Source organism: Marmota flaviventris, chromosome 4 (genome assembly GCF_047511675.1).
Source record: "Marmota flaviventris isolate mMarFla1 chromosome 4, mMarFla1.hap1, whole genome shotgun sequence".
Taxonomy (NCBI): Eukaryota; Metazoa; Chordata; class Mammalia; order Rodentia; family Sciuridae; genus Marmota; species Marmota flaviventris.
Window position 1 is genome coordinate 155,558,618 of NC_092501.1, and position 22,762 is coordinate 155,581,379.

The 22,762-nt window shown below is 40.2% G+C and overlaps 1 protein-coding gene across 17 annotated transcripts in view; it reads right to left on the bottom strand.

Annotated features, from left to right (window-relative positions):
* Dock9 (dedicator of cytokinesis 9) overlaps positions 1-22,762 on the bottom strand; it is a 288,524-nt gene that overhangs the window by 156,474 nt on the left and 109,288 nt on the right. For 4 of the 17 annotated variants that reach the window (XM_071611609.1, XM_071611606.1, XM_027938804.2 and 1 more), the window contains exon 1: positions 17,202-17,481. The exons of the other annotated variants lie outside the window; for them this stretch is intronic. In XM_071611609.1, coding sequence (XP_071467710.1) covers positions 17,202-17,327 — 126 coding nt within the window. In that variant the 5' untranslated portion in view covers positions 17,328-17,481. Of the gene's footprint in view, positions 1-17,201; positions 17,482-22,762 lie in introns of those variants that run through there. 17 annotated transcript variants of the gene reach the window in all.

Consider the following 22,762-nt stretch of genomic DNA (forward strand, 5'->3'; position numbering starts at 1 on the left):
ATTTTTGTTTGCTGTATTGCATTTAGTAATCAGTCAGTAAAGGCTAGCTGGCAAAAATAATGGATGCCATAATTAACAACATTTCCTTAGGAACTATTTCCATATTCCTAATAAAACCCAAATAAGCACACGGCACAAAAGCAGCAGGGATAATAAATAAACCAATAGAGGTGGAAGTGTTATTTACAAAAAATAGGCAACAGCCAGATTTGGCCCAATGGCATAGTTTGCTGACTCACGCTTTGGAGTTATCTTTACTTACCAGTAGTTAATAACCTTTCACCAATTTAATAACTTTTTATATTAAGTTTCCATGTTGAACTACTAATATGTTTTCCTTCCTATAGACAAATAAAGATAACATGCTTACAACTCTTAAAGGGTATTTAATGATTGTTTCTCACCTACTTGACTAAACTTGGGTTGCTTACAAGGTTTAATGATTTTAAAATATTCATAATTATACAAATCATTGTTTTCCCCTAAATGTACCTTAGGGATATTCAATGACTGGATGCAAAGTTATTAGTAATACCTTGCTTTTGTGTGCTAGACTGTCTCTTTCAAGGGCTTTTCAGTCAGATCACAATCAACTCAACAAGTGAGGCTCATCACAAAATCAGCTAATTTTCCAAAGCATCCCACCAAGTTTCCAGGGGGGCTGAATTAGGACATAGCCCTTCGTCAAACAGAACCCTCTTTTCCCACATTGGACTGCCTTTTAACCCTCTGTGCTCACTAGTGAATGATCAGAGTAAACGTGGAAGAGAGTTCATAAGCCACTATTTCTGTGAAAGACAGAGGATGCTCATCAAGCAGAAACAAACAGGGGCTGATATCAACAATCAGGGAAATATCATGGAGCAATAACCTCTATCAAGGAATGTAAAAAATTCAAACTTAAAAAAAAAAAAAAAAACCTAAGGTCACTTTATGAATTAACTCCTAGTGACCTGATTGGGTAGAGATCTTCGGTAACTGCAGGGAGCAAGGTCCACAGCAGAATGACTGATTTCAGAGAAAAGGGCCTATTGACAGTGACCCACCTGTCTCCTACGTTAAGAAAGCAGAAAACTCCTGCTACAATTACAAAACTGTCACAGCACCTGCCTTCTACAGAAGGCCTTGAGTGGGGCGGGGGAGGAGGGAACTTTCAGAGGAGAAAGGCTGGGAATAAAGAGTGGTGAGGGAAGGAAAGGAAAAGGGACCAGACACAGCCACAGGGGTGGGGGTGGGGTGAGGAGACAGACAAATAGGCCCCTTAGGGTGCATAGGCAGAGATGAGGGAAGAGGAGGAGGAAGATAAAGAGAGAAAAAGAAGAAACACAAAGAAATGGCAGAAGACAGACTTGGACTTAGAGATGGATCCTTGGGAAGTCATGCTGCTCTTTTCAACCATGGGATAAGAGGATAGTGGCCTATTTTCTATTCTTCTTTAAATGGATGATTCACTGCCACAGCTGTTCACTGTTCTTCAGTGCCACTAAGCTTTTCCCCCACGCTCACAGGAGCGGGAGGGGACAGCCCAGTGGGATAGAGAACTGATTGCTCTGCAATAAGATTGAGGGCAAGAACATCTCACTAGCAGCAAAATGAAGACTGGCTAATTATCAGACTAGTAATCCCCAACTCCTGGTCTAGAAGAAAGGCTTAACACAGATCTGGCACATGGTCCTGGCTTTAAAGCCAACATGCTCAGGTTCAGTTATTCCATTGATAACAAAGCTCCAAGGGCAAAGTTCTTCACTTTTTATCTTCAAAAGAAACCCAGAATTACCCAAATCAATGACACTCGTCGTGCATGAACCTACGCAGAGGTCCTCATACCACCATGTTTTGAAGCCCTGAGAATTCATCAGTTTGATTTTTAATACTCCAGGGTGCTGTGTTTCCCTAGGCACTGCGGCGGGTGGCCAACACCAAGAACTTACACTGGGTTAACTGCTACTTTTATAGTGTATGAAGAATATAACTCAAGCTATATACAAGTCCTTCACCTTAAAAGACAGGAAGTTTTTGACTATGAACATTCATTTATCTTGCCACTTACGAAATCAAAAAGGGAGAGATACATGGGACTTTGGGTCCACAAAATGTCTATAACAGAGGTTCTAGAAGTGGGTTCCAGCTGATTCAGCATCTCCTACAAACTAGTTACAAATATAAATTCTGAGGTCTCACACCAGAGCTGAATCAGAAAATCCAGGAGGGAGGGGTACCAGATCTCCAGGGATGTTTGAACAAACTCTCCAGGGATGCTAGAGAACTCACATCTATGATGAACCAGGAACGGTGTAAGAATTTTTAAATTCACTGAGGAACAACAAACAAGCCCAATGCTAAGCTTCATAATCTCCTCAAGGTTACAGACCCCTTGGAGAGCCTAGGCTTGATCTCTCCTTCCCCACAAAATGTGGATACAACTTGCTCTCCAAACTTATATTCAGTTTTGTGGGGTGGCTATAATGTTCTGGAGAATGACTATATGAAACTGAGTTTAAGAAGCCCGAGACTAGTAGGAGAGGCAGGCTTGTAAACATCCAACCCAAGGCCAGGAGAGGTGCTGAGGAATAAAATGCAGAGTTAAGGGAGGAGGGTGAGCCAACTGCCATTTGTGAGTCCTGAAGTTTCCTCACTTTACTAAGGAAGTGGTGCTTCACAAGTGTGAATGAAGAATGAGAATCATGGGGGGACAAAGGTCTGAACTCCTTAACTTGACAATGGAGCCCACCTTAGTCAGGTATGAGCCTCTAAGCCCTGGGCCCAGGAAACAGGCAATGCTGCATCCATTGTTTCTGACATGAGCCTCCTCCTGGCATCCCTCTCCTGGAAACACCTCCTTTCCACCTCCAAACTATTACAATCCTCAAGCCCCTACAGCCAGTGGTCTACAAACATCATTGTAGCAGCAGAGTTCTTCTTCTAAAAATAAATCTTACACAGAGAGTAAATATGGTGAAAAAGTTAAAGCAGACTTGCCCCAGACCCTTTTCAACCACCTCCCTCAACCCAAGGAGAGACAGCTTACCTTTCCCCTACTGCTACTTGGATAGCTGCAATCCTAGGAATGCATCTCTTTGGACCATGGGGTATAGCAACCTGCGAACAGCTCATTACCTCCGCTATCAGTGACTTGGGGCAGGGCTGGATCTTGTTATTTCTGTGCAACCTCAGCACCCAGGCCAGGACCCAGAGACATAGTTACTATGAGGCTAATTAATGTTCCTTACTTGTGTGGCACTCTCTCTAGGGGGTCCCAGGATAGTTTAATGGTTGCTGGGCATCATGGCTTAGAGCAACTTCTGGGAACATGTACGCTGTCCAGCCAACATCATGACACAGAAGTGCAGGAGGAAAGACTTATGGAGATAAAGACACTTCCTAAGGTGCTTGCCAGAGAACTACTTGGTGGTGTATATATATAAGATTAGTTAACTGAAAATGCCCCCCAAATCATATGGCTCACTAAGTTAGGAAGAAACTTAATAAAGATTTTTCCAATACTAAAAATTCCTATGACATTACCAAATGTGAAGCTGGAAGAAACTTTCCTAAACTCTCAAGGATGCCATATGAATCTTGACTAATCACACCAAGGGAAACACTGAATCATCTGTCCTTGCAATAAAGAATGACAACACAAAATAATAATCATATGAAGAGGTGATCAAAGAACATGAAGCCAAAAATATGTAGGGAAGAAAGTATTACAGAGGTATGTCCAGATTTCATTGATAAAACATGTTGTTTTCCTGAACTGCTGGGTTAGGTTAGCTTTTTTAAAATTTGTAGTTTGCAGGGGTTTCTTTTCAAATTCTAAATAAATATTTACTTTCAAGCCTTATTTCAATTTTCAAATTTTATTTAGATTTCAAATTTTTTATTTTTCTTAAAGAGGTTTCTAGAATTTTTTTAAAATTATGGTTTCTCACAAAACCTGGATCTGCCCTGGTTAGGCAGATACCTGATAGCGCAGATAACACAAATTGATTTGTTGGTCAAATCAAAGGCAAGACAGTTCAGTGAGTTGGGGAGCTGAGCTTTGCAGTCATAAGGGGCTGTTATTGGGTCAGCGGAGTTAATGCATATTAAAGGCAGAGCCTGACAAATTGTAGGTACATAATAAATGTAGCTTACTGTTATTATTATTAAATATACTGCTTGCATGACAAGGTATTTTCCCTTTATATTTTTAGGTTAATGCGTCACATATATTCAATTATATCAATTGTTTATAAAAACTTTCCTCTACTATCCAGGAACATACAAAATAAAAACAGACAACAATAGTGGGGAGATGCACCAAAAAAAAAAAAGAACTAACATAGAGAAAACTGTACAATAGAGATGACACTGAAATTCAAGGGCTGAGCCCAAAGAAAACAAAAATTGATGCTTACATTAAAAGTTGAATTGAGTATTGATGCACTCTGTGTCAGGAGGGACTGAGAAGAACAGCTGGTGGGTAGGTATACACAGCAATACTTTAGACCCAACCCAGTATGGCAGCTCCAGTGTCCAGGATTCAGAAGTGCTGCTCACAGAGGGTTATGTGGCACTTAATCAGGAAAAAGATGGAGTCAAGCTCTGCTATAGAATCAGGGAGGCCCAGGGTCTGCAGACAGTTCTCCTAACAAAGAATCAAAACCCTGGCTCTAAGAAGGAGACCAGCTGGAACAGCCTGAGGCAAGGGTCATGTGTTCAGAATCAACAGGGAGAAAGAGCACCTTGTCTCTAAGGACAACATGGGCAGAGATTACCCACAGATAAACCGTGCCTTCCCCATGCCCATCTGCCAAGCATAGCAGCTGGCAGCATGGAAACCTCCAGTAATTTTGCTTTCCTCCTACTCACCAATGCTAAAGAGCATGCTCCCATGAGGCTCTGACACCAATGGCTCTTCTAGGCCTTTTGAATTCCCTCCCTCCCACAGACATGTGCTGTTTGGGGTCAGGTGGCCCACTCTCTTGCAAACTGAAATTCCAGATGGAAAAAATAATTTGAAGTAGGGAGTCTCAGCACCAGAAAAATGAGATTCCACAAAATTAATTCACATGTATGAAGCTTTAGAACCATGCTAAAAGCTAAGCTCACGTGAACAGAGAATAATAAGGATATTAGGCAAGAGAGCTGCTTATGAACTTTCCAGACTTACTTGCCTATTTGTCTCTGGTTATTGAATGTTAACACAGCTGAAATCCTGAATGCTACTTCTTGAAACAGCACACTAAGGAAATGGCAGTTCTTGAGGCATTCTATTTTAAGAAATGAGAAATTCATCGTTCCCGCTTATAAAGAATTTAAGACTTCCATGATTTCTCTGCATAACATTACAAGCTACTTGATGGGCTGTGACAAAAATTCTTCATGAAACTTTTTCCATTTACAAAGTGTTTCTCAATGTTGCCAACAGGCACCAGCACTGTTGCTGGGGAAGGGGATATGGCAGGCTGCAATCAAAGATGGGCTTCTGAAGACAAGTGCAGAAGTTTATGGTGCTAATGTTACTGATCCTGCTGCACATTTTTAAAAAAGCATGCTTCCAAACAGCTTCTAGATCATTCTCCCTATACATACAAATGAGCAGTCCAGAGAAGAACATATGAAATAAAAACAGACAACAATAGCGGGGTGCACTACTGGAAATAAAACAGACAACAACAGGTGGGTAGCCCGGAGTGCACAAACCTTTCTGCACTCCAGGCTACCGCCAATGCATAACTCTCACTACAAACTCCACCAAGAATGTTTTCTTCTTTTTTGTGATACTGGGGCTTGAATCTGAGAGCTTTTTTCTTTTCTTTTTTAAAATTTTGAGACAGGGTCTCACTAAGTTGCCGAGACTGGCCTTGAACTTGTGATCCTCTTGCCTTAGCCTCCTGAGTCCCTGGATTACAGGTGTGTGCCACTGCACCCAGCAAGAACTTCTGAAGTTGTCAGATTTGAAAAAAGAATACTCATTTTCCCCTAACTAGGGTGGGCACAGGAAATTAACAGCTGCTTCCCCACAAAATATCATGTGCTGTTCTGTGTTCCTTCTCTCCACAGATATTTACTGAGCCTGTCCATGTGCACTTTTGCCTGTCTTTGATACCAATAAAAAGTTTGCAGGCCCTGCTGAAAAGAGCTCATAGTCAAAAGGAAGACGTGTGAAAAAGTAGAGCAGAATGAGTGTCAACGGTGGGAACCCAAGAGTGGCGTCCCAACAGCTAGAACAAATGTGACCTCCAGCAGCTAATTTTGAGCTAAATTATAAACTCCATGAAGGCAAAGCCTTCTCTGTTTGATATGCTGCTTTCTCCAGCACCTAGAACTGCATCTAACAAGGTGTGGTACTCAGTCACTATGTGCTGGACAAATGAAGGAACCCAACAACGTGGGGTGCTTCCCAAAGGGATCTGCTAGAGTGGAACAACTCGGCCAGGATTCAGGTGGAGTGAGAAATTCAGGGACTGAAGTTTCAGGATTGCAGAGAAATAGGAGACTGCAGCCCCCAGTCTCTCCTTGAAAATGGAAGCAAATATCTGAAGAGAATTCATTCGAGGGGGTGCCACTGATTAGCTCACCATGGGGTGCTCACCCCTAGACTACAAACTACAGGAAAAGATGAGGCCAGAATGGCAAGTGTGCCCAGTAAGAAAGGCACAGATATTCAACAATGTCCCCGCTCCATCTTCCAGCCAGAGTAAGACAACCTCCCATCATCTCCTAATAGATATGCTCCTCTGCCCTTAACCCAGGACTTCAAAACTAGGAGATCACGGCAATCAAGATAAAATCCCATTCTCATTTGGTAATGCATGTTCTTCTCTGTACTGCTCATGTAAAAAGTATAGGGAGAATGATCTAGAAGCTGTTTGGAAGCATGCTTTTTTAAAATGTGCAGGAGGATCAGTAACATTAGCACCATAAGCTTGTGCAAACCCACCCTGAGATTACCCAGTATAGGCTTCTGGTTTTACAGATGAGGTGACTCTGCAGCATGAAAGGGAAGGGACTGTCCTGAAGCCCTAGGAGGACTCTCTCTTGCCCTGGCTCAGGCTCTCCCCTCAGCCTCTACAGAAACATTGTCTGCATTTTGATATTTTTACTTGCACTGACAACATGCATCAATACATGACAGAACAGGAGGAAAGAGAAGTAACCTAAGCTTAGATTTAGAGGAAAGCTCCACCTGAGCATTAAGCCACACAGTTAATGACTTGGAGACTGATGAAAGATGTATAAGGAACACTAAACTCTCAGACATCTAAATATATTTCTCACAATACAATGTGGTGTTATCCTCAGAAAGACTAATACCAATGATGAAATACTTGCAAATTCAGTTTTATATTATAAACACTAATAAGATGTTGATTTCTCCCTTTGAACAGCACTTTAAAAAGCATTGTAATTTAAAAAGTTGTCACTGAATGAAGATTTTATTTCATAAGGTATGTCCATATTAGTAAACCTTGTACACTCAAAATCAATTTGAGAGAAGGAAAAGATTCTCACTTCTGCCTGGCACAGTGGTACATGCCTGTAATCTCAGAGACTTGAGAAGCTAAGGTAGGATGGAAAGTTTGAGGCCAGCCTCAGCAACTTAGTGATACCCTGTCTGAAAGTAAAATAAAATAAAAAGGGCTGGGGATATGCCTCAGTAGTTAAGGGTCCCTGGGTTTAATTTCCAGAACCAAAAAAAAGAAAAAGACTAAGTTTTGTATTTGTCATTTTTATAAGCACCCATTATTAGCCTATTATAAAGACTAAAAAACTGTAAAATCAACAGCATATGGAAAAATGTATAAGAGAAACATAATGGAAATTGAAGTAATTAAAGATAGTAATAATGTTAATACCAATCCACTAGAACTCATTCCTTTGCTCCCATTTAGTCAGCTTTAGTCAGCTGTGCTCAAATGGGGATGCTCCTGAGAATGTTAATGAAGAGAGCAAGACAAGGCAGGAATTTAGGGGACTTACTCCACGTTCCATGCCCAAGGAGCCACAAGGAGAGGAACAGGGACAGCTTTCTTATAGTGCTTTAAATGTCTTTCTTCAGACACAGGGCATGGGTCAAAATATGTCAGGGAAGTGTATAAGAAAAACAGAGAGGTAACAAGGCAGAGAGCCTGAGGGCAAGCCCAGCATCTCTCACGTACACGTTCTCCTAGACACTAACCTGTCTGCCATTTTTACATAGGTGAGAAGCGATAATGAAAGCAATAAAGAAAAAGATGCAACATGGAAGCTGCATAAACAATTCTTAAAATTTATAGTACAGATTCTTTTTTATCCAATATTTTTTTTTAGCATATGGCCGAAAATTCTCAGTTCTTCCTAGATCAATGAAAGGTATTTTTGAAACTTTAAAATTGCCAAGAAATTAAACTAAAGCAAAAGCCAGATTCAGTCAGATTTCAAAACAACTGACTTTAAGCTACTTATTTTAAGTTGCTGGATAAGGTGTGGGATGTTCATACACATAACTAACTCCCCAAAGAGTTTCTGCAGACTTTGATAGAAAGGCAGCACAGAGACCAGGAAAGGGCAGGTGCTGAGAGAATTTAAATCCTGGTTCCCAATATGTCTACCATTATTGGAGAGGGTACATAGAGGTTCATTATACCAGTTCAGTGGGTCTCAAAGCTCAGTTCCAAACCACAGAATCAGCAGTATCTAGAACTCGTTAAAAATGCAAATTCACCCCAGGACCCTGGAATCAGTAGCTCTGAGTGGAGCCCAGCACAACAGAAGATTCCGATGCCCACTCAGTGTGACAACTATTCTACTTGTTCATACACTTTTGTGTATGTTCATATGTAGTTCAAATTCAATCTAATGTTAGCCCCTGTGACATACATGCTTTTACCAGATTACACACATCTTATCTCATTAAACTTCCCCCAAAATCTGTATGGTGACATCATCACTGTTTCTCAGATGAGGAAACTGAAGCTCGGGAACAAGATGATTTGATAAAAGTCACACAGATGGTGAGCCTTGGGTCTCCTGGCCCCCAGCCCAGGACCTTCCCCACCACACAGGAGCAATGGGCATGATGTAATTCCAGATTTTTAGAACCAGAAGCACCTGCCCAGCGCCTCGGTTCCTCCTGCTCTACCCTGGGATGCTTCCATCTCCACACCACCAGAGTCAGAAGCCCGGGGCTTTCTGCCCAGCTCCAAGCTGGTTAGGCTTCAGTCTCACCAATGCGGAGATAAAAGACAAAAAAGACCCTGCCTGAATGACTCTCATTTCCCTCTTCAAGAATATTAAAAATCTTACTCCAAAATACTAAATCTCCCCACCAAAGAACAGCTTTGAACGCTTGGACAAACATTAATGCCGTTAGGTAACAGATCATTTATGATTCAATCAAATTCTTCAGGGCACGATCTTTGCAAAGAAAACTTAACCCTGCTCTTAAAATCTCCCCCCCCCCCTACTGATTTACAAATATGTTACCTCATCCAGAAATGAGGTAACTCAACTCCCAAAATGACAACTTCCTATTTTGAGACTTTTAAGCTACTAAATGTGTAAATTTATAGAACTGTACTGCTAAGTTGGGCAGATACTAGCCACATGTGACTGCTGAGTACTTAAAATGTGGTGAGTCTTAATTCAGATGTGCTATGCCTAAAACACACACTAAATATCCATGACGTAGTGTAATTAAAAGAATGTAAAATACCTTAACATTTTTATAAGCATTTATATTTTAAATGCTGAAACAATTACCATTTTGGAAATACTAGGTTAAAAATCACATCATTAAAATGAATTAAACCTGATTCTTTTTACTTTAACATGGTTACTAGAAAATCTAAAATTATATATGTAGGTCATGTTACTATTTCTATAAATTATTACTGACTTGTGAAATTTTAATACACAGATATTTTTAAAAACTTCATGGCAAAACAATGGACAATCCAATTCCTTAAGTTTTTACTTAGGCAGGTGAGGCCAACAGGCAAATTCAGAGGCAACCTCTGAGAAGCAAGGAATCCATTGTTTTCTCTTCTCTGCAAAGGAGAATCCGAGAAAGGCATTAAGCAGGAGACTAACAATGATCTCCATGCTTAGAAAAAAATGGAGTAAGGAAAGACCAGGCGATTGAGCCTTCAGAGAGGAGAGGTCTGAGGGCGATCATCATTGCTTCCTCCATCTGAACAGTCTTAGATTTGAAGTGGCAAGTGGGTCTCCTAAAAGTGAGCACTAGGCTCTTGGATATCTTTCCTTTGGGAGGAAACTCAACAGCAGGGGAATCCCCATTACCTCCCCAGGAAGCTGGCAGGGCCCTCAGAGATCAGACCCACTAGTAAGTGACATGTATATCTGTCAGGAAAGAGAGCACTTAAAACTTCCAAAGCCTCAAAATGTCACTTTAAGAGAAACTGTAACCTGGTTATATCACATTACAGGGCATTTCAAACTTGTGGTAAGTTGAGGAAAAACTATAATTTGCAAGTCTTCTTGATTCTAAAATTATTCTCCATCAGTCATCTGCCATCTGTAGGCTCCTGTCTAGTGTTCCCTAACTCCAATTTCTGTTGCCCTTTTACTCATTTCCAAGTGGCCACCCCTTTCACCAGTCTTAATGGGACATCCCATTTTGCAGCTCCAATGGCCCAAACCCCAAATGATTTTGAATACGTAAGCTTAAAACCTGAAAGTAAAACTCTGGGATCCTGAACATGACTCCATCATAGGTTATCCTGGGATCAGACACTAACATTGAAACACAGAACTCAGGCCCCAGAAGATACCTGAGAGAGTATTTACTGCGTGCTTCTCATTTTACACATGAGAAAACTGAAGCCCAGGAGGATAGGGGGATGGGAATGGTGATCTGCAGAGACTTCCAGGCAGACAGGGATGAAGGTTAGGTCTCTGCTCTCCAAAGTGCTCTCTACTGGGCCGCCCTGGACACAGCTGCCTGGTGGGCAGCCACCACCTTTCACCACTAGCACACACCGAAGTGAACAGCAGCCCCTTCTAAACACTTTGGGGACAACAGCGCTCATTTTACTGATTAAGGAATAAACATTTCAGGATCATGCTGCAATATTTTTTTTAAAAAAGAAAGGGAAAAAAAACCCAGAAAGGAAAGCAACATGCCTCTGGACTCTCAGATACTCCATCAATTGATGCTGCTTCGTGCAAACACTTCCATTCATGCTTCCAACTTCCACTCCCTTTCTCTGTATTTCTGTTGTTTGTAAACTGGATTTTAATCATTTAAATTTTTTTACTTTGCTTGTTCATCTTTACATTCCCAGTGCCAAGCTCAATGTTAACATGTCCAAACATAGATCTTAGAAAACCTGACCAGAAGTCTACAATCCTGGTTCTGCCACTCATTAAATGCATTACTCTGAGCAAGTTACCTAATTTCTCTGTGCTCAGTTCCCTCATCATCAAGAGAAGAGTAAAGACAGCACCTGCCTCTCAGAGTTGCAAGGGTTAATTGAAATAATGTACTTAGTGGGCATAAAACAGTGTTTGGCCAGAGCAAGGCATTATGTTTTTATTATTACACCCAAATAAAAAACAACAGGCACACCCTTGCTATTTAAAAAAAGAAAGAAAAACCAGCCACAAGCCATTTTGCCTCCACACTGGTGACAAAATATCAGAAAAGAAACACATTAGCATAAGTAAGATTTTAGTTTTCTACATAAGCAAGAACCCCTAAAGAGTGGCTCCGCATTACAATGAGGTGGGAACACAAGTTATGGAAGCTCCTTCTCTGGGATGGTTTTGCAAGCCAGGCACAGTTAATAAATTTACTCCCACCACTATCTTAGCATACACTTCCCAAAGATTCCTTCCACTGACCACTCCACAATATGACTGTGTGACAGTGGGAATCCCGATCATGCAAACTGTTCCTAGGAAATGTGGGGGTCGCTGTACTGACTGCAAAGACAGCAATCCCTGCTTTAAGTGCTAAAAAATCCAAGAGCATGTCATTCCTGGAGCTGATATTATTTCAGTATTACCTTTCTGGGAATTTGGAAAGAATGGGTCAGATTAACACTCATTAGGCCTAAAAACCATCACACAAAAGCTTTTCTTTTCGTTAATTTTGTTGTAGTTGTAGATGGACAGAATGCCTTTTTTTTTTTTTTTTTTTTAACGTGGTGCTGAGGATCAAACCCAGGGCCTCACACATGCTAGGCAAGTGCTCTGCCACTGAGCCCACAGCCCCAGCCCTGCGAAAGCATTTCTAAGGAACAAACCCCTTGTCTGGGGAGAGGAAGGCTTCTGAATCCCCATTATGTGATCCTAAAAGTCTAGGAAATCTTAGGACTTAAAAATATGAATGGAATGAACTAATAATGAATAAGCAAATGAAAGGGATTCACCAAGAGCACAGTGTGAAGGCTCCTGGCTCTGAGTAAGTCAAATTCCTGCTTTTGTCACATGGAAATGTGTCTACATAAAGCTTACAGGAACTTCCTTCCTACACCTGCCAGTATTTTAAAACAAAGAAACTACTTATTAAATATCATGGATATAATTAATGAAGTTCTTCTAAAGTAGTTTATGCAAATACAAGAAAACCTATAAAGCAGAACAGTTTCCTAATTTAATCAATTTACTTTAAAGTTTTACAGGATATTAACAACATGATCATCACCCATCAGGGTTGGTGTCTTCCTTCACTTAGTCTACTATTTCTAAAGCAAATAAAACTTTAGGGACAAAAAAGGCTCTCATTTCATTCTTCCCCTCTTTGGGAGAGAGGCTTTCCCAGAAATGGGCTGCCTTGTCCTATCAAAACCCAGGTGCTTTCTGGTCCACTCTACATTGGGCACATGCTCGGAAGTCTCAAGTAGTTATTTAGCTAGAGTGGCAGTGTGTTTATTGAAACACTAAAGAACTCAAGTTCCATTTTTAACACTTGATGATCCCAGAAAAACAAGAAAAACCCAAAAGATGTCTCTCAAAAGATACTTTTCAAACAATATTGGAGTACACCTTACATGTGAAAATTCAACTCCTCTCTAGTTTCTATTTTGTGTACATACCTCTCAACCCTCAAAATTCCCAAAAGACCTGCACTGAGTCCTTACCTGCCTAGGAAAGAAATCCAATGAAGTAGCCACATTAATAATCTAGAACCCAGCCATTTTTGTCTCTGAGGTCCCACCCTTTTCCTCTAAATGACTGGGCAATAACAATTAGAATAAATTATTTCCAGGAACTACTTTACAGAATTTGGAGTCAGAAATAGTTGTTCAAATGTAAGCACAATAACTAATATGTAGACATCGAGAGTATTCTGATTGTTCCTGTTAGTCATCCACAACCCACAGCCATTTTTCAATGGGTTTGGCAGCAAGCCTGGATAGGAACAGCAAAGTTTCCCCCATGCACTTCCTGCATGGCTTACTGTCACAATGCAGGGGACAAGACCCACTTACACAGGTACCTGTTTAGCCTCTGGAATTTTATAATGTCATGTCCAAGTCGAAACATTTGACTTTACCAGCCTTGAACAAGCAGCCAGTGCTAAGGACAAACCCTAAATGTACACCTGGCAGAAGGAGAAACATTATTTCCAAACAGAGGAAACTTCTAATAGAATGTTTATAGAAAAAGTACAGCTTCTGGTTTGCATAAGTGCTTTAAGATATATTTACCAGTACATTCACTGTTGCATTGTTACTAACTGTAAAGAATTTGTAACAAATTGAATAATCACTAAATTGTGGTAGAGACATAAAATGGAATACTATATAGCCATTAAAAATAATAGCATAAATCCACATACAGTGACAAAGAAAGATGTTCTTTATGTGTTCTGGAGAAAATTAATGCAGAAATCTATTGTACATTCTCAAACACACAAAAACAGCTATGCTTTCCTATGCATAAGAGAAAGTCTGGAAGTATAAAGAGCAAAGTATTAAGAATGGAGGAAGGGGAAAAATAATACAAGGGGGACAAACGAATGTCAGTAAAGGGGGCAGAGAGAGAAGAGGGGAGGGGAGGGGAGGGGAGGGGAGGGGGGATAGTAGAGGATAGGAAAGACAGCAGAATACAACAGACACTAGTATGGCAATATGTAAATCAATGGATGTGTAACTGACGTGATTCTGCAATCTGTATATGGGGTAAAAATGGGAGCTCATAACCCACTTGAATCAAATTGTGAAATATGATATATCAAGAACTATGTAATGTTTTGAACAGCCAACAATAAAAAATTAAAAAAAAAAAAAAAGAATGGAGAAAAAGGTTAAAAGTGCTTCTCCCCACATATGAAAATTCAAGTGAGAGCCTTCTTATCTATTAATGCAAATATATTGGAATAAGAATATTTTGGGTTTGTGTTTTTAATGAATTCATATTTACTTGATTATAGAAAATTATGCTTTTATCAGTAGAGAAGTAGCAAATGAAGATGAAATAGAAGTAAATGAATGTGATGGGGAATATCATGGAATTTTATAAATAGATAAAATATTAGATATTATCTAATTGAGGTCTTTGATTTTGCAAATGAGAAAGTAGGCCTAGAGTGGTGGCATGTTTTGCTAGTTATACAGCTAGTTGGAGAAAGAGCTTGAAATAGTATTCAGCGTTAGCGAAATCCCAAGAATCTGGCAGTGATACCATAACAACTGAGAAGCTAACTTAAATCTGTACTGCTTACTGGTTGATACATGTGGTTCTGATATTAATAAAAAAAATAAAATAGCATACATAGTGATTACAATAAAATACAAAAAGCATATTGATTTCTAGCTGTTTGAGATAATAAAAGTGAAACAAAGCCTATAAAATCATTGGAAGACTTGGAAAGTCATTTTAAATAAAAAATCACATATAATTAAGCATCAAAGAAAAAAAAGTGCTTCTCCCCGCCACTTCTATCCTCTTTTCATTTCTCACTACATGCATTAAGTATTGCTCTCCTTTCCAAACTAGGTAATATTTTCTCCCAAAGGCTATTTTGTGTACATAACTAAAACAAGCAAAACTAGATTTCAAAATGCTACTTCCTGAATAAAGTATGTTACCTATATTTAAATGTCTCTTGGTATAACTCACTCAAATTATAGACTTGGTGATTCTTGCTAAGCACAGGGGCCACTGACATTATACATGAATAGAATTTCAATAAACAGATCTCAGGGCTGTGTCTGCAGTTTTAAAAGTCATCTTGAGAAACAAGCGGCATTCCCAGAAGCTTGCTGAATTCACATTTGCAGTGGGCAGCAGTAGATGCAGGTAAGGAACAGGGCTGCGGGCAGAGGCTCTGTTTACATACTCTGACTTCTCTTATCTGACACAAGTTCTTTCTATCTTTGTTCCCTGCTAGAAGAAGGGAAACAGCAGCGGGTAAAAAAAGGTGTCTTGTATCTCTGTTTTCTTGCCTCTCCTTCACATCTCTGTGGGTGCACACGGCTGAAGGCTCCATACCACCAGAAGCTTCTGAACCCTGGAGACAGTTCCCACCAGGTGCAGTTTTGCACTGCAAGGGAACAGGACCTCTCCATGGAACTGCCTGCAGTGAGATTTGACCTAACAAGGAACTGAAACATAAGCACAGGAAAAAAAAAAAAATGGGGGGGCGGGGTATTAGGGAGTGAATCCAGGGGTGCTTAAACACTGAGCCATATCCCTAGCTCTTTTTTGTATTTTATTTAGAGACAGGGTCTCACTGAGTTACTTAGGGCTTCCCTAAATTGCTGAGGCTGGCTTTGAATTCGCAATCCTCCTGCCTCAGCCTCCAGGTGAGTGCACTACCACGCCTGGCTAAACACAGCAATTTTTTTTTTTTTTTAGCACTAGAAGGAGAAGCAAAATATTTTAAAAGTAACTTAAGTGATTAAACACAAAATCACATGACATCTCTTTACACGTATTCAATCCTCTAGACAAACATTCCTCCACATCTGGAGAATCATTGAGAGAGATATTTAAGACTATTCACAAGGGAACTGAAACCACACAACTTCCTCCAAGAAAGTCTAAGCTACACTGGCTGGGAGCTTTGAGCAGTTAAATCTACATAGCATGTAAGCAGCTCAGGCAACTCAATAGGTGAAAGAGCTTAGACCAGCAGGAAGGAATCCAAGATAACAAATAACATTTCCCAGCAACATATACCAGAGGGTGAAGAAAGAGAAACCTAAATCTCTAAGATGAAAATCTGCAGGGAAAAGACATACTTTATGATTTCCTCAGTTCAGATTAGCAACATAATTTTGAAGGCAATACAACAGAAGGCAGCCTCACCTGTTGCAGAGGAAAGCACTTTGGTTCAAATCAAGTTTGTTTTAGGAAAGTTTAAGTTCAGATTTTTACAGATGTTAATTGAAAATTAAGTAAACTAGTAACCACATACTTTATAGTAACAGCAACTGATCCTCTGTGTTTAAAAAAAAAACACTATATAAAAGGAGTAAGTACTAGTTTAACAATCCCTTTAACAGATCATTTGAAAGGCTCAATTGTCCCCTTTGCAGTGCATGCTGGTGATTTTTGCAGCTTGCTTAAAAAATTATGTGCCTTTATTGTACTAAAGAAATTCCGGGAGAGAAGCACAACCTACTCATTGATGATAACAACACAACCGTTTTTCACATTCCTCCCTTACAAAGTCCACCAAAGCACTTGACTTCATCCAAACTGCTAAGACTTAGCAAATGTTAAGAACAGAAACTTCTCTGTCAGTTGGCTCAGTTTAGGTTCTTTTCTATTTTGTTTAAGCAAACCTGCTAAAAACAAGTGAGAAAGAGCACATGGAATTTCAACAGTTGTGTTTCTTTAGAACCCCCAATGGTACCTACCCTGTTTTCTCAAAAACATAAATAATGTAGAAAAGGTTTTAATTTTGCAAAGCAGACCTTTTCTAAACCCTACAGTTGGAATTAGAAAGCACCTCCCTGAGTTTACATTTGGAAGCAGCCAGGTAGGACATAATTTTGAACAATACATAACTGTTCTATACAAAGAAGCCTTCTGGAAACCACGTTTACCCACAAAATGTTAACATTTCTTTCTTTACAAAGAGGAATCAAAGTGGAGCCTAAATCCATCTAAAGAGAAAGAGAGAAGAGGTCCCAAGAAGCAAGCACAGCAAGTTTTAAACTTGAACAGAGGTAAGAGGTGTTAACCTCACATACACAGCACAGTTAAGAGACAGCAATGGTCTACACAAGACCTCTCACAAGCAAAGCCCCTCTTACCAGCACAGGGCCTGGGCTCTCTGCTTCCACCTCTCCTTGAGCAGCATCCTTGTACTGCAGGGGGGACTCGATCACCAGTTCCTTTTTGACACTTCTACTGTTTGTCCTGCATTTATCAGCCTGCATTCTCACGGAAAACACAAGTCAGAAAGCCTGCACCGAGGACAGCTGCGAGTCCCTGGCTGTGCACACATGCCAGTGGCCTGAGGAAGGAAAGGAAACTGGCTTCCCAGGCACGAGGGTCAGCAGCATCGGCTGGATCTGTGGAGCCTGCGGGGTGGGAAGGCATGACAGCAAAGGCCAGCCTCCAGGGGTGTTACTACTGCTCGGAAAATGGGAGGCTCCTGCTAGCTGGCCAAAGAAAAACAAACCCCAAACTGAACAATACACAGTGTACTGACTCTTCGATAAAGACCGGCCTTATTGTGTCTGTTCCACACGGTGTGGGCCAAATCAATCCGAATCCAAATAGTGCAGTGTTTAAAAGAAAACCAGTCACAGTGAGATTCCTTCATAATTACTTCCAATCTCAAGCTTACAGAGCTTGGAAGCCAGCTAGGTCGTCTGGCAGTTCCAAAGCCTTATAGTTTCAGAATTCTTTCATTTGTGTTATGGCTAAACACCAACTGCTTGGCTGATGATCAAAGAAGGAACCAGCAACCAGCAAGGGTGTTCCCAGGAGGTACAGGAGTAGGAAGAGCTTCTCCCTGAACAACAGACTCCCAAATCTGACATAGCTACGGTTTACACATGCCAGGAAGATGACACTATGTTTAATAAATTCATGTTCTGTTCAGGAAAGCATGTATGTGATGATGGACACTTTCATTAAACAGAATATTCCTTTAAATATACCAACAAAGGTGCAGGAACCTGAGGGTAAATATGCCCAGTATTAGGTACTGAGAAGACCACAGAAAACATAGGGAGCTTGGGCCAGCTGGGAAGGCAGGGTGAAAAGACATCATCAATGACAAAAGAATAGAATTAATAGGGACACACATAAAACCCAGAACAGTAGCTGAGTCATCATTCCATGGTTCAATGCTAATAGCATCCAAAATATGTCCTACCCAAAAGTCTGCTATTTTTATTATTTCACATATTGATGGTAATTTTTTTTTTTTTTTTTTTGTACCAGAGATTGAACTCAGGACCCTTAACCACAGAGCCCCATCTACAACCCTTTTCTATTTTTTATTTAGAGATAGGGTCTTGCTAAGTTTCCTACAGCTGTCTTTGAATGTTCGATCCTCCAGCCTCAGCTACTAGGATTATAGGTGTGCACCACCACACCTGGCATGTAGATAGATTTTTTTTTATAAAAATCATCTCCTAGGAAAAATTAAACACAGGTATTAAAGTATTTATTAAGAAGTTACATGGAAAATCAGCACTAATGATGAGATTCAGTATTACTCTGGGATATTCCTGGGACACTATCGAGCTTCTCCCATTTAATTTTGCTTTTTATTTCCTTGACAGGAGGAAGCATTTAGTAACAGTAGGCAACAGTAGTAGTGGCAAGGAAACAATGAATCTAGTTGTCTTACAGCAACAATAGTTGCCTTAGATACCCTGCCCTGGAGGAAAGAAAGCAACTAGTAAGTATTTGAGATCAGGCAGAGGGTCCCACTTTCCAGGTAAAATAGCTGAGGCCAGGAGAACTCAGTGCAGTCTGTGCAGAAGCTGAGAAGCCACCCTGTGCCCACACAGCCTCTTCCTTCCCACCAGCACCGGCATTGGCTGTTTCCCTCCAACAGCCAAGCTTGATCACTTAAATAGTGGAGATCTTCTGAGTGTGGATATTAATTTTGTAACAAATCACAAGAGATTAATGAATCTCTTATAAAAATAGTAGTGGGCTGGGGCTGTAGCTCAGTGATAGAGCTCTTGCCTGGCAGGTGTGAGGCATTGGTTTTGATCCTCAGACACCACATAAAAATAAATTTTAAATATGTAAAGGTATTGTGTCCATCTAGAACTAAAAATATTTTTTAAAAAACAGTAGTGACTTTTATAACAATTTTTTTAAATTACCCAATTTCTAACCCTTGGATAATCTTTAGTATTAATAGAAGCTCTCTAATCAATGCAATGTTTCAAAATGATGTGGTCTCTGAATTTTAAAAATCTACCTTTATAAAGTCACAAGAAGACAGAAAAAACAACAGAGTTTCAGTTACATATACACAGTTTGAAAGATCAGTTAAATCAAAATTCAGAGATGTTCTAAGAAAGGATGATGCCACAAACGCAACACCCACTGGGCCTCAGTAGCGCTCGGCATGGCCAACAACTTCAAGACCTCCTCCAGGTGATTTAAAGGTCCCACATAGTCCAGTTCTTCCTCAAATACCTGTCGACATTAAGCCACCAGGATTTCGCACTTTGAGAAATGCTCTCCTATTTGTTGAAGTCAAAACACCCTGGTATCTGTAAAAAATGGGAAGGAACTTAAAAAAGGTAATTTTGACAAAGATGATTAGTGCTCACAGTGCCCAAGTCCTGTTCAAGCCCTGCATAGATGGCCATTTATTTGATCTTCACACCTCTTTGCAACAGCATCCGCATTTTACAGAAGAGGAAACTCATGCAGAGTTTACACACAGACAGAAGGCTGCATGACCAGCAGTGGGGACAGGGATCCAGTGTGCACACTGAAAATCATGGCATGATGCTGAGCCAGTATTTTATTCCAACTGTGCTAAACTACTAGAAAGCACAGTACCTACCGATTGCCAGCCAGCCAGAATTGATAACCACAGCATCTGGCTTCAATCCCCACAAACAGAATTTAGTGAAGGGGTTAAAAAGTCTTTAAATGGTCTTTAAGTGCCTGGTACATAGTAGGCATTCATTTAATGGTAACTCCCATTGTTGTTGTTGTCATTCCAACCTGAAGAAATTAACCTTGGTCTTAAATTCAGGACTCTGGCTGTCTGGTCTAATATGACAATTCTACCAATTGTGTTGCTGCAACACATTACCATATCAGCAACGAAAAATCAACCGTTCTTCCCTCTTTGCTACTTGATTATAAAAGATGTCTTCAAATATTCATCTAGAACCTCACTTGTTCACTCCATGAGCCAAACACCTTCTTCTTGATGATTTTCTGTGTTTTCAAAAATGTTCAACAATGACTCTACATTTCTTTTGTAATTAAGGAAAAACCTTTTGATTGGCTCTGAGCTTCTAAGCAGCCACGACAAAAAGGCAAACATCAGTTCCATAATTTATATTATCAAAAGGGGAAAACATGCCAATCTGTAAAGCACATAGTTTTTTAAAAGTTTCTCACAGGGAGATTTATGTAGAGGGGTCTGATTAATGTAGACAGGGTTCTCAACATGTTTGTAGGAAACATGGCAGTAAAATTCACACAGCCATTCTTACTCCATCTCGGAGCATTATACTTAAATCCCAGATGAAGGAAAGCAATTTTGAGAGCAAAGTTCTAGTCTGTCGCCTTCAAGAGGGCCCAACTTATGAAAAAAGGAAATTCTGAGGGCTAAAGGAACAGATCCTCTTGTCAACGTTCCTCTAAGTGACTTCTCAGGTCATTTGCAGCACTGGCAATCTATCTTGCTCATAAGACTGATCGCTGTACAAGTCTGACCGTCCCAGAGAGTCCTGCGTGGCACAGCATCCCACCTCAGACCCCGACCTCCGACTAGGATGTGGTTTCTCTGAGACTCATGAGATCAATATCTGAGGGCATGAGGATGACATCTGGTCAGCACAGCCACCAGAGGAAATGCCACTGTAGAAGAACAGGAAATATGCGGTCAAGTTTTCCTTAACAATCCTTCTAAGAACAAGGTATGTGTTGGGCCTCTGGATTCAAACTCTAATATGACTGAACTCCTACTATCTTCTCGAGAGTTTTCACACAATAATTTATTCAACCCTTACAATACTAAACACAACCAGGAGCATGTATTAAGGGTACAAAGTTGTACTCTTACAACAGACCACAGTAAGCCCTGTGAGAAAACAGGAACACTTCAAAGCAGGGTGGAATAAATGCTTCTATATAAGGGTTTTAGTTCTCAAATTTTAATGTGCATACAAATTACCATATAGGCTGGGCACTCAAAACCATGAAAACTTTAGAGGAATTTAAGAAATTTTCCAAGGGCAATTTTTGACTCTAAGGAAACTAACTTTAGACCTTGCAATCCCATCTTTCTCTCCCTATGGTAGGAACTTCAGTCACACTCAGAGAAGCTGAAGCTTCCTACTCATGTCCAGCACCCAGTTTTAATGCCCCTTCCTCAGGAAACCTCCCTTGATCCTACCAGCCAAGATAAATCAGCTCCTCCTCTGTTAACCTCTAGGCACTACTTGTACCTCTGTTAAGAAGTCTTTCAGAATCTACCTTTTATTGTATTTGTTCTTGTTAACTCTTCAGTAGTTCTGGACATTCACTGAGAACAGGGACTGTATCCTATCCATCTTAGAGTCTCCACCATCTCAGAGACTGAAAGCACTCAAAATGCATTGCTGAATTGAATGCCGTGTCAGTTTGGGGACACTGGTCACTTTTAGCCCTAGAGTGAAAATACGTATTTGTAAAATATGCACACATCTTCATTTGTTAAAGGCCTGAATTAAAGCAGCAATTTTCAACTGCTCATAAATCAAAACTCAACTATTTACTAACAATTAAAATATTCCTTTCTTCCAGCTAAGGGCAAAAGAAAAAAACACACACATACACATATACATGTTTATATGTATTTTACATCTCTACTCCAAATGATCATTCCTTTTTTCTTGTTCTTGGTAACAAACTGTATATAAAAGTTTTTTAAAAACTGCAAAAGGGGCTGGGGATGTGGCTCAAGCCGTAGAGTGCTTGCCTGGCATGCGCAGGGCCCTGGGTTCTATCCTCAACACCACATAAAAATAAAAATAAAGATATTGTGTCCACCTAAAACTAAAAAATAAATATTTTTTTAAAAACTGCAAAAGGGAGCAAATGACTAAAGATTATCTACAGTCTATTGTTATTGGTCAGCCTGATGGCCAAAGAAAAGAAAAGGTGTCAGGAAAATGATTTGTTCTGCTGAGAAAAACATAGTAGATAGAAGGGACAAGGAGCAGCCAAACAGAAGAACAGCACTGAGGGCAGATTCAGGGGGGAAGGCAGTAAGTACACAGTGAACTACAGCAGAGGAAGAGAAAGTCACAAAAGGACAGCACAGACACGGGGTAGGCAGAGATGAGAGGAGGAGAGTGAGTTCCTACCAAAAGTTGTGAGGGCCTATTAGGAGAGTTGTTAAATGAAGAACACATTCTGATATAAAATCTGAAGCTTGCCTCAATTATCTTTATCATTAAAGATTTAATCAAATAAACACAAAGATTTAATCCACATTATCACCTACTCTATAGTGTTTTTTAGCCTGCAATACAAGGCTGAACTTGAGGGAAAGGTGGTCTCTGAGCCCTCTAAAATGACACACAAAATTTTGTGTTCCTGTGAATTCTCTGAGGAGAGGTCCACAGACTTCACCTAAACCTCAGAGAAGGCACCCATAGAGGAGGTTTGA